The 17,858-nt window shown below is 41.9% G+C and overlaps 1 protein-coding gene across 1 annotated transcript in view; it reads right to left on the bottom strand.

The window, feature by feature from the left end:
• LOC149278684 (transcription factor HIVEP2-like) overlaps positions 1 to 17,858 on the bottom strand; it is an 88,792-nt gene that overhangs the window by 29,092 nt on the left and 41,842 nt on the right. The window contains exon 5 of the mRNA XM_089501871.1: positions 243 to 344. Within this exon, the coding sequence (XP_089357997.1) occupies positions 243 to 344 (102 nt within the window). The remainder of the gene's footprint in view (positions 1 to 242; positions 345 to 17,858) is intronic.

Genomic DNA, 17,858 nt, shown 5'->3' on the forward strand with positions numbered 1-17,858 from the left:
GCTAGTTTTGAATGTTAATTGTCTATTGTTATATCACTAAAGGATGACACTTAGAAAGCCAGACCACAGGATAGAATGTGTTCCTTATCTGCGAACAGAGACACCAAGACCCTAAAGAAGCTGCTTTTAAGAATAAGCATTTTTGTGGTCACAGAAATCTGTCTTATATATGACAATCTAGTCAAAGACACTGGTGTCAACAATACCGATTCAGTATTTACACATAAAGTCAGATGTGGTACCTGATTCTTCAGTCTCCACATCATCTATGGATGACATTGCTACTCCTAGCTCCAGACATTTTTTCATGTGAGCTTTTGACTTCATATGTTTTGTAAGGTTTCCTGTAAGAAGACAGATATAAAACTGATAAATTAGTTGCAGAATACAAGGTTTTTTCGGGGGCATTTACATTTTGATCTAGAATGTACCTCTGATTAAGGCTCGATTTTCAGAACAGTACAGTCTGCCCTTTTCTTAGTATTTTAATGTCCAAAATATCAAATGCAATCAATAAGCAGCGGTGGAACTACAGGGGTCGCGACTGCGACCGGGCCCTGGAGTTCTGCCAGCCAGGGGGGCCCAAGGGGTGCCGGGCGGTCGTTTTCAGCAACCGCTCGGTGCCCTTCTGTCTCCTCTGCTCCCTACCACCACCGCCTGCCTCAGCGCTGCCCCGACTCCAGTGGAGAGTCGTGAGGCATCTGTCTTGGGAAGATCAAATACGACTTATTGGATATAGAATTTCAGCAATCAAAATTCCCAAACATTCTGCCTCATTTCTTTAGCCTAAGGGTACACATGACACTAGCTCATGGTGCTGTTTAGCATTTGTAAGCTTGTGAGCAGGGCCCTCTTCACCTAATGTATTGGTCTTTCTTATTCTGCAATTCTAGTCTTGTCATACCCCTTGAATTATTGTATTAAGTGCTGTGTAAATTGTTGGTGCTATATAAACAAGATAATAATAGTTTGTTAAAATATTCCTTAGACGTGAGGGCGTGATGACGTGACAGTGATAATATGATTCTGAACCAATTAATGCCTATTTGGGCAAAATTAAAAATGAAACTAGGTCTTTGGAATAAAATAATCGGCCATGTCGATATTAAAATTCTAGAACAATGTATGGATGACCTGACTATTCTGCAGTGGAAGAAGAGAGGAATTAAATATATTAGAGACTTGACATCTAACAACTCTGTTAAACCCTTTGAGCAGTTAAAATCTGAATTTAATCTATCAAATGATAATATATTTAAATATCTAAGAATAAAAAATTTCCTAAAAAATCACTGTATCCTAGATAAAGAACTAGTAAATATAAAAGTGATTCAGATACTAGAACAAAGAAAAATTAAAAAAGGTGCATCAAGACTTCTAGATGCCCTCCAAGTAGAAAATAATCTGACAAAAAAATATAAAACTATAAAAAAATGGGAAAATCTATTAAAAGTCCAGATCAATCCAGAGGAATGGAACAAGGCCTTCAGAAATGTGTCTAAGGCTGTAAGAGATTTGTCTCTAATCGAAACACATATATTAATGCATATGACAAAAAACATATCAACAGTTGACATATTATCACTGTCATCACGCCCTCACGTCTAAGGAATATTTTAACAAACTATTATCTATTATTATCTTGTTTATATAGCAAAAAGAGATGAAAATCAGCTGGGTAAAGGCAAACTTTTAGGGAATATTTCCTATACTTTTATTTTAGCTAGCTTCATGCAAACTTAATAATCTATTAATATACCATACAGTATCTATTCAATTATAAGCACAGTGATTACATGATGTTGTTGCCAATGAGGTTCCTACAAAACCGAAGTCACCCTGGGCCCACACACCACTAGGAACAATACATACTTATACTTAGGAACACTCTGGAGTCTCTGGGTGAAGCTCTGCTTTACTCTCCTAGTTCTCTGGGGCAGGGAAGTGACATTAATGCTATCTGGGGATAGCTGTCACAATCCCGGCTCCGGACGCCGCCGGGCGAAGGGTTGTCCGCGGGTCCCGGGAGAACATCTCCCCGGACAGCGGACAATCCTCCGCCCGAGGTATAGGGAGACGGGGAGGATTCGGCTCCGGGAACAGCAGTTCCCTGAGCTTGCGTACTTACCCGTCCTCCGGTCGTCGGTCCGCCTCTCGGGCACGCTGCACGTTGCAGGAAAAGTGATGGATGGCTGGGGGGCGTGGTTTTGGTTCTGGTCCGGAAGGGGCTTGTGGAATGGCGCCAGTTTTAAAAGCCGGCTGTGCCTTTCACAAGCACCCTGTTGTGGTCTTACAGTTTGAGTATACTGCTCGTGCAATCTAGTTTTCTGTTTTTGACCTTTGGCTTGCCTGACTCTCCCTTGCACTACGATTTGGTACCTTTGCTTGTGATCTCTGGTTTTGACCCCTGGCTCGTCCGACTATCCGCTCCGTGCATCTGACCTCTGGCTTGGCTGACTACCTGCTCCGTGTATCAGACCCCTGGCTCGTCCGACTATCCGCTCCGTGCATCTGACCACTGGCTTGGCTGACTACCTGCTCTGTGTATCTGACCCCTGGCTCTGCTGACTACCCGCATTGTGCTCCTGTCTCGTGCTGCGCCTTGCCGCGGCTGCTGCCGCTCAGAACCTATCTCCGGCTGGTGGGAGGTTGTCCACTGTTGGGATCGTCTAAGTCCTGGACTGCTGCTGCCGGGAACTCCCCTCTCAGTAGCGGTAACATAGTAACATAGTTCATAAGGTTGAAAAAAGACCAAAGTCCATCAAGTTCAACCTATATACATATTGTGTCCCTACTGTGTTGATCCAGAGGAAGGCAAAAAAACCCTTATGAAGCAGATGCCAATTGCCCCATACCAGGGGGAAAATTCCTTCCCGACTCCAAATATGGCAATCAGAATAAATCCCTGGATCAACGTTCTTTCCCTATTAATCTAATATCCATAACTTGTAATATTATTGCTTTCAAGAAACACGTCCAGGCTCCTTTTGAACTCTTTTATTGAGTTTACCATTACCACTTCCTCTGGCAGAGAGTTCCATAATCTCACCGCTCTTACTGTAAAGAACCCCCGTCTGTGCTGGTGTAGAAACCTTCTTTCCTCCAACCGTAGAGGATGTCCCCTTGTTATAGATACAGTCCTGGGTATAAATAGGTCCTGGGAGTGATCTCTGTACTGTCCCCTTATATAGTTATACATAGTTATTAAATCCCCCCTAAGCCGTCTTTTTTCCAAACTAAATAACCCTAATTCTGATAATCTTTCTGGGTACTGCAGTCCTCCCATTCCCCTTATTACTCTGGTTGCCCGTCTTTGAACCCTCTCCAGCTCCACTATATCTTTCTTGTACACTGGTGCCCAGTACTGTACACAGTATTCCATGTGTGGTCTGACTAGTGACTTGTACAGTGGTAGAATTATTTCCTTGTCGTGGGCATCTATGCCCCTTTTGATGCACCCCATGATTTTATTTGCCTTAGCAGCAGCTGCCTGACACTGGTCGCTACAGGTAAATTTACTGTTAACTAAAACTCCTAAATCCTTTTCCATGTCAGTCGTCCCCAGTGTTTTTACATTTAATACATATTCCCAGCCTGGATTTTTCTTCCCCATGTGCATAACCTTACATTTATCTGTGTTGAACCTCATCTGCCACATCCCAGCCCAAGCCTCCAACCTATGCAGATCCATTTGTAATCGTGCACTGTCCTCTATTGTGTTAACCACGTTACAGAGCTTAGTATCGTCTGCAAAGATTGATACTTTACTATACAATCCCTCTACAAGGTCATTAATAAATATATTAAAAAGAATAGGACCCAAAACTGACCCCTGTGGTACCCCACTAGCAACAGTAACCCACTCAGAGTATGTACCATTAATAACCACCCTCTGTTTCCTATCACTGAGCCAGTTACTTACCCACATACACACATTCTCCCCCAGCCCAAGCATTCTCATTTTATGTACCAGCCTTTTATGTGGCACCGTATCAAATGCTTTGGAAAAATCAAGATATACGACATCCAGCGATTCACCCCGATCCAGTCTTGAGCTCACCTCCTCATAAAAGCTGATCAGGTTAGTTTGACAGGACCGATCCCTTGTAAACCCATGCTGATATGGAGTCATACACTTATTTTCATTGAGATACTCCAAAATAGCATCTCTTAGGAAACCCTCAAACAGTTTACACACAACAGAAGTTACACTAACAGGCCTATAATTCCCCTGGTCACTTTTTGTCCCCTTTTTGAATATTGGCACAACATTTGCTATGCGCCAGTCCTGGGGAACAGACCCTGTCACTATAGAGTCCTTGAATATTAGAAATAGGGGTCTGTCTATTACATTACTTAACTCCCTTAGAACGCGGGGGTGAATGCCATCTGGACCTGGTGATTTGTCTATTTTGATTTTTTTTAGGCGGCACTGCACTTCTTCCTGGGTTAGACAGGCGACATGTACTGGGGCAGTTATCTCATCCTGCTGTATATTACCTGGCATTTCATTTTCCTCTGTGAATACAGCAGAGAAGAATATATTTAATAGATTAGCTTTTTCCTGATCCCCGTCTATAACTTCTCCCTCATTACTTTTTAAGGGGCCAACGCTTTAATTTTTAACCTTTTTACTATTTATATAGTTAAAGAACATTTTGGGGTATGTCTTACTCTCTTTGGCAATGAGTCTTTCTGTCTCCACTTTTGCTGCTTTTATCTGATTTTTACATATTTTATTTTTTTCCCCGATAGCTTTTTAGTGCTTCCTCACTGCCTTCCTGTTTTAGTAGCTTAAATGCCTTTTTTTTGCCATTTATTACCCCCCTTTACATTTTTATTTATCCACATTGGTTTTCTCTTCTTCCTGACTCTTTTATTCCCATACGGTATGTACCTTTCACAGTGAGAATTTAAGATATCCTTAAAAATCTCCCATTGAGTGTCTGTACTCTTGTTTTTGAGGACATTTTCCCAATTTACAGTGTTAAGGGCTTCTCTTAGTTGATCAAACTTTGCCTTCCTAAAGTTTATAGTTCTTGTGGCTCCTCTAAGAGTTCCCTTATTGAAGGACAAGTTATAATGTATCATATTGTGATCACTATTTCCTAGATGCCCCCTGACCTGCACATTAGTTACTCTGTCAGGTCTGTTGGTTAATATTAAGTCCAGTAGGGCGCCCCCTCTGGTCGGGTCCTGTACCATTTGGGACAGATAATTATCCTTACTTATAGTCAGAAACCGGTTTCCTTTATGAGATTCACAGGTCTCTGTTTCCCAGTTTATGTCGGGATAGTTAAAGTCCCCCATAATAACCACCTCATTGTGATTTGCTGCCTTGTTTATTTGCTTTAATAATTGATCTTCTGCTGCTTCCATTATATTTGGTGGCTTATAGCAAACCCCGATCGGTATTTTATTATTTTTCATTCCATATATTTCTACCCATAATGACTCCACATTATCATTTCCCTCACATATATTCTCCCGCAGTGTGGCCTTTAGGCTGGACTTTACATAAAGGCAAACTCCTCCCCCTTTTTGTTTTTTTCGATCCTTCCTGAATAGACTATAACCCTGTATGTTAACCGCCCAGTCATAGCTATCATCCAACCATGTCTCTGTTATACCCACTATGTCATAGTTTTCTTCAGACATTATTAACTCCAGTTCGTCAGTTTTATTGGTCAGACTTCTGGCATTAGTAAGCATACAATATAGTGATAGGTGTTATGCTGTACCCCAGTCAATGTGTGCCTCAGTATATAGTGATAGGTGTTATGCTGTACCCCAGTCAATGTGTGCCTCAGTATATAGTGATAGGTGTTATGCTGTACCACCATCAATGTCTGCCTCAGTATATCACTATATACTGAGGCAGACATTGACGGTGGTACAGCATAACACCTATCACTATATACTGATATATATATATATATGTGTATATATATATATATATATATGTGTATGTATATATATATATATATATATATATATATGTGTATATATATATATATATATATATATATATATATATATATATATATATATAGGTATATGTATATATATATATATATATATATATATATATAGGTATATGTATATATATATATATATATAGGTGTTATGCTGTACCCCAGTCAGTGTGTGCCTCAGTATACAGTGATATGCTGTACCCCAGTCAATGTGTGCCTCAGTATATAGTGATAGGTTTTATGCTGTACCCCTGTCAATGGTATGCAGTTTTTCCCAATAAAAAAAATAAATAATATATATATTGATCCTTTATGCAGCCCGGAGCCCCCGCTCATGATTCGCTCATAATTAATTTTTGCGGTGAGAATTTCACCTTTAGAATAGACCATGGAGTCAAAAGGGTTGGAAATATATAGCTCCACCCCCTTGCAATGTGATTTTCAGCTCCACCAACTTTATATGGACTGTAGAAGCATATTGTGCGCACAAAATTTTGCACAACAGAAATTTTCTGCACACATCACCCAAGAAAAATTAGAGGGAACATTGGCTGTAGGTCTTTAATAATTTTGCGGATTTCCTCAAGAGTTGGGTTGTAGGTAACTACCAGAGGGATCTTGCTTGTGTTATCCTTTTTTTTGTTTTCTAGAAGCCTTTCCCATGGTGTTCTTACAGCAGATGAAATTTTTTGGATATAGTTTTTTCCTTGTAGCCCTTCTTCTGAAATGACTCTGCCAGCGCGCCCAGGTGTTTGTCTCTGTCCTGAGTGTCAGAGCAGATACGGTGGTATCTTATGGCTTGGCTGTAAATGACACCTTGTTTAGTGTGTTTGGGATGAAAGCTTGAATTGTGAAGGTAGCTGTACCTGTCTGTGGGTTTTCTATACACGGAAGAGTGAAGAAAGCCAGAATTCCAGGAAGCTCAAACTGTGTTTTGAGAAACTCATTTTGAGTTTTATAGATGGGTGGAATGAATTGAAAGATTCGTGGAATTTTAAAAGGTTTTCTTCTCCTTCTGTCCATATAATGAAGATGTTGTCTATGTAACGATAATAATTATGCGGTTTGTGGGGGTGAGTGGCTAGGAATCTCTGTTCCAAGTCAGCCATGAAAAGGTTGGCATATTGCGGTGACATTTTGGTGCCCATGGCTGTCCCGGTCATTTGTAGGTAATTAGTGTCATAAAACTTGAGAAAAGTATAGTTAAAATGATACCATTTATTAGCTAACTGAGAGTTTGATTGCGAGCTTTCGAGACCAAGTTGTTAGGTCCCTTCCTCAGGCTTGAAATAGTTGTGTGTCAGTATAAATTCTATGAGCTTGGCGATGGTTTCAAAAACATGATAATATTTTTGTGTGGCATTGCTGGAGGGGAGGAATTTGATGCAGGCCTCAATACCATCTTTATGGGGGATGTTGCTATATAACACGTATCCACATCCATGGTTGCAAGTATAGTATTGGCAGGAAGGTTACTAACTTGGCTCAGTTTATTGAGAAAATCAGTGGTGTCCTGTATAAAGCTCTCAGTGCTGATAACTAGGGGCTTAAGAATGTTTTCTAGAAGGCCAGATATAGATTCAGTAAGAGTTCCCATACCTGTAATAATGGGCCGTCCTGGGTTGCCTGGCTTGTGGATACACACGTATATACATATAGATATATATATACGTGATATATATATATATATATATATATATACGTATATATATATATATATATATATACACGTATATATATATATATATATTGTGACAGAAAGCAGGGGATGATAATGGAGGGAGTGTATATATCCCCTTATATTTTGCAGGGTGGTTACCCACAATAGGTTTTCTAGCCCCAGGGAGATGTACTGTCAATATTGGAATGACTAACGTCTGTTGTTATTTCTGTGTTTTGGGTCCCTGGGGTGGAGCATTTGGAGAGTAGGGCGGGCCAGTGCTCCACTCCACAGTTTATGAGCAGCCGAAGACCAGCAGGTGGGAATCCAGTCCGGAGATTATCAGATACTCTCCTACTACTCACCTGGTTCCACTAATGAATGGGAGAGGCAGTTAAGTAGCCTCCTGGTCTCAGTGCAGGAGAGATCATTTGGCTCCCTGAGAGAGAGGGAGAGAGAGCTGCCAAAAAACACTGACTGCTGCAATTATTGCATATATTGTGTTATTTTGTTTTGTTGGAACGGATAAGCCGTCCAACTGCAGTTAGGTTGGAGAAATTTGTATTAGTTAGTGCTCACAAGAGCGAGGCTTTTTGTTTTGATTTATTTATTTTCTGTTACGCCTGTGGCGAAAAATAAAAACAGGCCCAGCCTTTTATTTTACCCTCCTCGTGTCTGAGCCGTCTCTGCAGCCTGGAAGACTGTGTGTAAGCAAAGATTCCCGGACAGAGTACCAAAGTGAAGGGGTATTCTGTCACATATGGTGGAGAATGCGGGCAACACACGAACAAGTCGGTAAGGTGTAAAAGAGACTAAAGAAAATGGAGGATGTCATTAAAGCACTTATCCAGTGCACCACAGTGCAGCAAGAAACTAACAAAAGGGCAGCTGAGACTAATACTATACAGCAAGAGAATATCGCTGCACTACAGCAACTGGTGCTAGCCCAAAAAGAAAACACAGAAGCTATGATCAGGCAAGCCGCATTAGCTCAAGCTGAAGCTCATCAAATGCTCAGAGAGGAGCAGCAAAATGCCACTCGTGCCATGCAGCAAGAGATCCAGGTCCTATCTGAAAGGCTTACCAGGGACACCGCAGAAGGACTGCAAGGTCCCAAGGTAATCAGAGCAAGTAACTATCTGCAAAAGATGGTGCCTACAGATGATGTTGAGGCCTACCTTATGGCATTTGAGCGAACAGCGGAAAGAGAAGGCTGGCCTGTGGCTGAATGGGCAAGCTTAATAGCACCGTTTCTAAGTGGAGAACCCCAAAAAGCATACTACGATCTGGAACCAGACCAAGCAAGGGATTATAACAAGCTAAAATTGGAGATCCTGGCACGTTTGGGAGTTACAGCCGCTATCCGCGCACAGAGATTTCACGCCTGGATGTACAGCCCAGGAAAAGCCGTTCGGTCACAGATGTTTGACTTGATACATCTCGCCAGGAAGTGGTTACAGCCGGAGGTTAACTCATCAAGCTACATAGTGGAGCAACTAGTGATGGACCGATTTTTGAGAGGTTTACCAGTTACTCTCCGCCGGTGGGTCAGTCAGAGCGAACCCCAGACAGCTGACCAGTTGGTTGCTTTAGTAGAGCGGTACATTGCAGCCGAAGAAGTAATCCAACATCCTGCAACGGAGCGACCTCGAAACCTAAAAAGCCCCAGCAAATATGGTAAGACTGCTCCTGGGAAAAGGGGAACTTTTGAAGAGCAAGTAGGCTCTTATAATTCCAGGGACATAACGCCAAGAGAGAGAGGTTTTTTCATGCAGGAAGAACCTACAAGGGACACTAGAATGATAAAATGTTTTAAATGTCGGGCATTTGGACATATAGCAAAAGACTGCCCTGATAATATTGAACCAATGGAGTGTAACTTGGGTAATAATAGGGATGGTTATTCATTATATTCCCGATCCGTGTGTTCTGCAAACAAAAGTGGTTGTGAAAAAAATCATCCATGGTGTTCGGTGACTGTGGAAGGGAAAACAGTACAGGCCTTACTGGACTCTGGAAGTATGGTGACTCTGCTTGACAAGTCTTTGGTTCCCGACATTTGTATTGATAATTGTAATAAGGTAGATATCGCATGCATACATGGGGACATACACAATTATCCTACTACTATAGTACGAGTTGAGACACATTGTGGCACAGTAAACTGTCAAGTTGGCCTGGTACCAAAATTAGCACACGACATGATAATCGGTAGAGATTTCCCACATTTTTTAGGGTTGTGGAATTCCTCTGAGAATAATGCATCTAGGTTGTCGGATGATTTTCCTTTTGCAGAGATGCTGGTAGACGAGCTGAATAATGATGAGAAGCCTGAAGCTAAGTTGTTATGTCCTATTAAAACACTAGTTGGCGACAATCCAGAACAAACTGACACCTTGAATAGTCCGGAACAAGACATGGGGTTAATTGATTTAGAAGTTAGCCCAGGTAACTTCCATAGTGCACAGTGGTCAGATCCTACTTTATCAGTGGCTAGAAGCACTATTGCAGTAAGCAACGGATCGCCTACTGACCCAGGAAAACCACTTACCTATCCGTATTTTGAAGTTGATAATGACTTAATATATAGAATTGGTAAAAAAGAGGCAACAAAACAGTTGTTGGTGCCACGAAGTTATAGGCGCACAGTGTTAAATCTTGCACATAGCCATGTCTTAGGGGGTCATCTAGGAGTGGACAAAACAAGAGAAAGGATACTCAGAAGATTTTATTGGCCAGGGGTGATTGCAGACATAACAAATTACTGTGCATCCTGTCCTGATTGTCAGCGCACCGCCCCATTTAAAGCATTCCGTAGTCCATTGGTGCCCTTGCCCATCATTGAAACCCCATTTGAACGTATTGCAATGGATTTTGTTGGCCCGTTGGTGAAATCTGCGAGAGGACACCAATATATATTAGTAATATTGGATTACGCCACCCGATATCCCGAGGCGATACCTATGCGTACAACCTCTGCAAAGTCTATTGCCAAAGAGTTGTGGATGATGTTTAGCAGGGTTGGGATCCCAAAAGAAATTTTGACAGACCAGGGAACACCATTCATGTCTAATGTCACTAAAGAGTTATGCAAGCTCCTTAACATAAAGCACCTGAAAACATCTGTGTATCACCCACAAACAGATGGCCTTGTAGAGCGGTTTAACAAAACCTTAAAGGCAATGCTAAGGAGAGTAATTGATAAAGACGGGAAAAATTGGGATTTTCTGTTACCCTATTTAATGTTTGCCATTAGGGAAGTGCCCCAAGCCTCTACGGGATTTTCACCATTTGAATTATTGTATGGTAGGCATCCCCGGGGGCTACTTGACATAGCTAAGGAAACTTGGGAACAAGAAGGTACTGCATATCGTAGCGTCATTTCCCACATAAGCCAAATGCAGGAACGTATGGAGGCTATTATGCCCATAGTACGAGAGCATATGGAAAAGGCCCAACAGGATCAGAAGAATAGTTATAACAGGAACGCCAGGGTTCGGGTGTTTCAGCCTGGTGATAGAGTCCTAGTCCTGGTCCCCACCGTAGAAAATAAATTCCTAGCAACCTGGCATGGACCATATGAAATTATTGGAAGGGTAGGAGAAGTAAACTACAGGGTGAGACAGCCAGGCAGAAGAAGGCCTGAACAAATATATCACGTAAATCTGCTTAAGCCATGGAAGGACAGGGAAGTCTTAGTTGCAGTGGAAGCCACTACCTTTCCCCTAGAGGATAATGTTGAACCAGAGGTTAACATACCAGTAACCCTGTCAGTACACCAGACACGTGAGGTGAAGGAATTTATTCGATTAAATAAAGATGTGTTTTCTCTAAACCCAGGCAGAACAAATGTTATAAAACATGATATTATAACAGAACCAGGTAAAAGGATCTACCTCAAACCTTATAGAATACCTGAAGCTCGCAGGGAGGCAGTTAGGGCAGAAGTTAAAAAAATGCTACACCTTGGGGTAATTGAAGAGTCATGCAGTGATTGGAGTAGCCCTATTGTACTTGTACCAAAACCGGATGGTACAATAAGATTTTGTAATGATTACCGTAAATTGAATGCCATCTCAAAATTTGATTCATATCCCATGCCCAGAGTTGACGAGCTAGTAGAAAGACTGGGGAAAGCCCGTTACCTTACCACACTTGATTTAACCAAGGGATACTGGCAGGTTCCGCTAACAGAGCGAGCGAAAGAAAAAACTGCTTTTTCTACCCCTGACGGTGTTTTTCAATATAAGGTTTTACCTTTTGGGTTACATGGAGCCCCTGCCACCTTTCAAAGGATGATGGACAGGATATTGAAACCACACATGCGTTATGCAGCTGCATATTTGGATGATGTAGTCATACATAGTGAAGACTGGGAATCTCACCTTCCAAAAGTGCAAGCCGTATTAAATTCTATTCGAGATGCTGGGTTAACGGCTAACCCTAGTAAATGTACGATTGGTCTAGAGGAAGCCAAATACTTAGGGTATTCAATTGGAAGGGGGTTAGTGAAACCTCAGCAGGCAAAAATAGAAGCCATACGAAATTGGCCACAACCAACCACTAAGAAACAGGTGAGAACGTTCCTAGGTCTAATTGGATATTACAGGAGGTTTATCTCTGAATTTGCTACAATTGCAAGTCCTTTAATAGACCTTACAAAAGCGAAAGCCCCGGTGTTGGTAAAATGGTCCCCAGAACTTGAGAAAGCATTCAAAAAGTTGAAAGAAATCATCTGTACCCAACCAGTGTTAGTAACCCCTGACTTCTCCAAAGAATTCATTTTGCAGACAGATGCATCTGATGTTGGACTGGGTGCAGTCCTTTCTCAGGAAAGCCGGGGGGAAGAGCACCCAATCTTGTACATAAGCAGGAAGCTTAACCCACACGAAAGGAATTACTCTATTGTAGAGAAAGAATGCCTTGCTATAAAGTGGGCAGTAGACCATCTTAAATATTACCTGCTAGGGAGAAAATTTAGACTAGTAACTGACCATGCACCACTTACATGGATGTGCCAGAACAAAGAGAAAAACAGTAGAGTAACGCGCTGGTTTCTGAGTTTGCAACCTTATCACTTTGCAGTAGAACACAGGGCTGGATGCAAACAGGGAAATGCTGATGGGCTCTCAAGAATGCACTCGCTGATGTCTATGGTCGCTCACCCCATCAGGTCTGAGCTGGGGGGGAGGATGTGTGACAGAAAGCAGGGGATGATAATGGAGGGAGTGTATATATCCCCTTATATTTTGCAGGGTGGTTACCCACAATAGGTTTTCTAGCCCCAGGGAGATGTACTGTCAATATTGGAATGACTAACGTCTGTTGTTATTTCTGTGTTTTGGGTCCCTGGGGTGGAGCATTTGGAGAGTAGGGCGGGCCAGTGCTCCACTCCACAGTTTATGAGCAGCCGAAGACCAGCAGGTGGGAATCCAGTCCGGAGATTATCAGATACTCTCCTACTACTCACCTGGTTCCACTAATGAATGGGAGAGGCAGTTAAGTAGCCTCCTGGTCTCAGTGCAGGAGAGATCATTTGGCTCCCTGAGAGAGAGGGAGAGAGAGCTGCCAAAAAACACTGACTGCTGCAATTATTGCATATATTGTGTTATTTTGTTTTGTTGGAACGGATAAGCCGTCCAACTGCAGTTAGGTTGGAGAAATTTGTATTAGTTAGTGCTCACAAGAGCGAGGCTTTTTGTTTTGATTTATTTATTTTCTGTTACGCCTGTGGCGAAAAATAAAAACAGGCCCAGCCTTTTATTTTACCCTCCTCGTGTCTGAGCCGTCTCTGCAGCCTGGAAGACTGTGTGTAAGCAAAGATTCCCGGACAGAGTACCAAAGTGAAGGGGTATTCTGTCACAATATATATATATATATATATATATATATATATATATATATATATATATATATATACACACACGTCATGTCCTGATGAAAGTCTGAAAATAAAAGACTGAAACGTTGACTTGTAACACAGAGCTTTGAGAGATTTATTGAAATCAAGTCCCATGAGTGCCGGCAACTATTTTTGGAATCTATATGCATTACTGCTTCAGTTACCAGGCACCGGGCAGAATAATTAAGGTTGGTGTGCAATTGTGTACTTTGGATTTATATACATATATATACATACATACATACACACAGTTTTCTATTTGTGACACTTTTTTTTGTCTTCCAACAGTTTACAGATGTGCATTGTAATGTGTAAATTGTACAATGTATGTGTTCTCTCATATACAAATGCTTTAATGAAATATTAAAATACATTAAAAAACAAACCACCTTTGCAAATCCCAATCTAGAGAAAATATGAAACCTCAAGATTTGTCTGTAGCTGCAACTGCGTTGTTTTGGAAAAAAGTCAAAGAGAGCAAAACCAACCCCAACAAATCCTGTAAGTATAAAAATTCTTAAAAAATACACTGAAACGTACATTGAAAACAGAGATGGGTGTGTTAGTTCATGAGGACCAGGAAAAAGCAGAATCTTTAAACAACTATTTTTGTATAGTATTTATTAAGGAGGAACCTATGGCAATGGAAATGCAAATGATTACTGCAAAAGAATGCAGACAAACTGTGATTGGATGACTGGATGTCTCAGGACAAGTTTCTACAGCAACTAAATAAAGTTAGTACCCACGGGTACTTAAGGAGCTAAATGTGGAAATAAGTGTTGTGGAAATAACCTGTTTTTAATCTTCCAGGATTCTTTTCTTTTAGGAATTGTACAAAAGGATTGGAGGAAGGCAGATGTGGTTCCTATATTAAAAAAGGGTTCAAACTCTTTGCCTAGAAATTATAGACCTATGAGCTTAACTTAATTTATGTGGCTGGGATAATATTTGAAGGGTTATTACGGAATAATATTCAGGGATTCAGTGTTATTAGCATACCTGGGAACTCTCCGGGTTTGCCAGGAGATTGCCGGGTGAAGCACCGGTTCTACGGGTCAAGACCAATGTTCCCTCTAATTTTTCTTGCGTGGTGTGCGCAGAAAATTTCTGTTGTGCAAAATTTTTCCCAGTGCCAAAATTTTGTGCACACAATATGCTTCTACAGTCCATATAAAGCGAAGTTGGTGGAGCTGAAAAAAATAACATTGCAAGGGGGGTGGAGCTATATATTTCCAACCCTTATGACTCCCTGGTCTATTTTAAAGGTGAAATTCTCACTGCAAAAGTTAATTATGAGCGAATCACGAGCGGGGTCTCCGGGCAGCATAAAGGATCAATATATATATATATATGTGTGTGTATATATATATATACCGTATTTGCCCGATTATAAGACAAGGTTTTTTCCAGAGCAGATGCTCTGAAAAATACCCCTCGTCTTATAATCAGGGTCGTCTTATAATCAGACCTCAAATAGGTCAGGTTATGAGACTAAGATCCAGATCCCCCGCAGCGATGCTGGGGACCTGGATCCTCCTGTGTTATGCCCCCCCAACTTACCGGTGCTTCTGAGTCCCCGGTGCTTAGTCCGGACTGCGTGTAGAGCTCTACACGATACAATCGCGTAGAGCTTTACACGATACAATCGCGTAGAGCTCTACACGATACAATCGCGTAGAGCTCTACACGCTGCCCGGACTAAGCACTGGGGACTCAGAAGCACCGGTAAATTGGAGGGGGGGGGCATAACACAGGAGGATGCAGGGGACCTGGATCCTCCTGTGTTATGCCCCCCCTCCAACTTACCGGTGCTTCTGAGTCCCCGGTGCTTAGTCCGGGCAGCGTGTAGAGCTCTACGCGATTCGCGTGGAGCTCTACATGCTGCCCGGACTAAGCACCGGGGGCTCAGATGCAGGGGACCTGGATCCTCCTGTGTTATGCGCCCCCCCAACTCAGAAGCACTGGTAAGTTTGGAGGAGGAGTGTTAAATGGGGGGGTGTAAGGCATTTCTGGATGCAGAGTGCTCTGTGAAATGCCTTTTAACCCCTTTAATGCCACTCTGCCTCCTGAAATGCCTTTTACCTCCCTATATGCCACTGTGCCCCATAATATGCCTTTTAACCCCCTAAATGCCAGAGTGGCATATAGGGGTATAAGGCATTTCTGGAGGCAGAGTGGCACATAGGGGGTCAAAAGGCATATCAGGGGGAACAATGGCACATAGAGGGTTAAAAGGCGTATCATGGGGCACAGTGGCATTTAGAGGGTTAAAAGGCATATCATGGGGCAGAGTGGCATATATGGGGTATAAGGCATTTCTGGGGCAGAGTGGCAAGCCTGGGGGCAGATGTGCATAACTGGGGGGGCAGGTTGAAAAAAAAAAAAAGAAATAAAAACAAAATATTTTTCTCAATCATAGCTTTTATTAACAAACAATTGTTCACATAGTTTACATGAACTAACATTTACTGGTAAAACTTTTTTCCTATAGGGTCGTCTTATATTCAGGCTTTTTCTTTTTTTCATAAGTTAATATTCAGATTTTGGGGGGTCGTCTTATAATCGAGCAAATACGATATATATATAATTATTTTTTTTATTGGGAAAAACAGCATAGCTTCTGTCGTTAGGCAACCATTGACAGGGGTACAGTATAACACCTATCACTATATACTGAGGCAGACATTGACGGTGTTGCAGCATAACTGCTATCATTATATACTGAGGCAAATATTGACAGTGGTGCAGCATAACTGTTATTATATACTGAGGCACTCATTGACGGTGGTACAGCATAACTGCTATCATTATATACTGAGGCAAACATTGACGGTGGGGCAGCATAACACCTATCACTATACATTGAGCCAGACATTGCCAATAATGTAGCATAACCCCTATCACTATATACTAAGCCAAACATTGATGTGGTGTAGGCCTACCGCTTTAGTGTCTTAGTATATAGGGATGCACCGAAATGAAAATTCTGGACCAAAAATTAAGCATTCACTTGACCGAAACTGAAAATGAAAAAAAAAAACCTTTAAAAAAACCCCAACACTTTATTAAAAATAACACACCAAAATTGGACAAAAAACCCAACAATATTATATATATATATATATATATATATAATTTATAAGATTTCTAACAGCAATCGCACTCCTATCATGCCGAGGCAGCCAGTACATGCTGGAACCTGGGCATCATATGAATTGATCATGTGATTACAGCCTCCCTATGCCGTGCTACCCCCCCCCACTTACACATCCATGCTATCACATACACACTCATTCACAAACATTCAGCATAAAGTACAGCATAACACCCATCACTCTCATACACTTACTAATCCACTCTCACTTAATGTTTTCCTACCTTTCCTCTCTTAGTTACTTTTCCTCCTCCTCTTCGTTCTTCCTCTTGACTCTTCTTCTTCTTCTGTGTCCTGTCCTTCCGGTGCAGTGAAGGCGGTGGGCGTGGCTTCAGTGCTGTGCGCCAGATATGCCTTATACCCCCTTATATGGCACTATGCCCCCAGATATGCCTCTTGACCCCCATTTGCCACTCTGCCCCGATATGCCTTACACCTCCTATATGCCACTCTGCCTCCCTGATATTCCTTTTAAACCCCTATATGCCACTCTGCCTCCCTGATATTTTTTAACTCCCTATATACCACTCTGCCTCCAGAAAGCCCTTACACCCCCTGTGACAGAATGACCTGTCATACAGGGCTCCAGAGTAGTCAGAGATGGCTCCAGCCTGGCTGCCAAACAGGCAGGAACTCTATTGTGTAAACTAATCCCATAACAGGGGGAGATTCAGTAGCTAAAGGGGATTAAAGGTTGGGTTGTCTACATGTACCTGTTTATCAATGTTAATTTATGTTAATGAAGTTCTGTGGCTATATGAGTCCATGTTTTACATCAACTGTTCATTCCTGCTGTACTCAATTCAAGGTAGTTGTGTCTACTTATTGGGTACACATAGCAGGGTTCCAAGGTTTGCATGCTGGCTGGTGCTGGAAGTTATTCCGGGGACAACAGGAGGATACTGGGTGATCTCTGGGAGTTACTACAGCTCTCTTGGTGAACCCGTCACACCCCCCATATGCCACTCTGCCTCCCTGATATTCAGTTTAACCCCCTATATGCCAGTCTGCCTCCCTGATATTCCCTTTAACCACCTGTATGCCACTCTGCCTCCTTGATATTTTACTTTTAACTCCCTATATGCCACTCTACCCCCAGAAAGCTCTTATACCCCCCATATGCCACTCTTAACCTCCCCGACTTACCAGTGCTTCCTTATACTT

This window comes from Sceloporus occidentalis, unplaced genomic scaffold (assembly GCF_023333645.1).
Source record: "Sceloporus occidentalis isolate IW3139 unplaced genomic scaffold, rSceOcc1.0.p SCAF_184, whole genome shotgun sequence".
Lineage (NCBI taxonomy): Eukaryota > Metazoa > Chordata > Lepidosauria > Squamata > Phrynosomatidae > Sceloporus > Sceloporus occidentalis.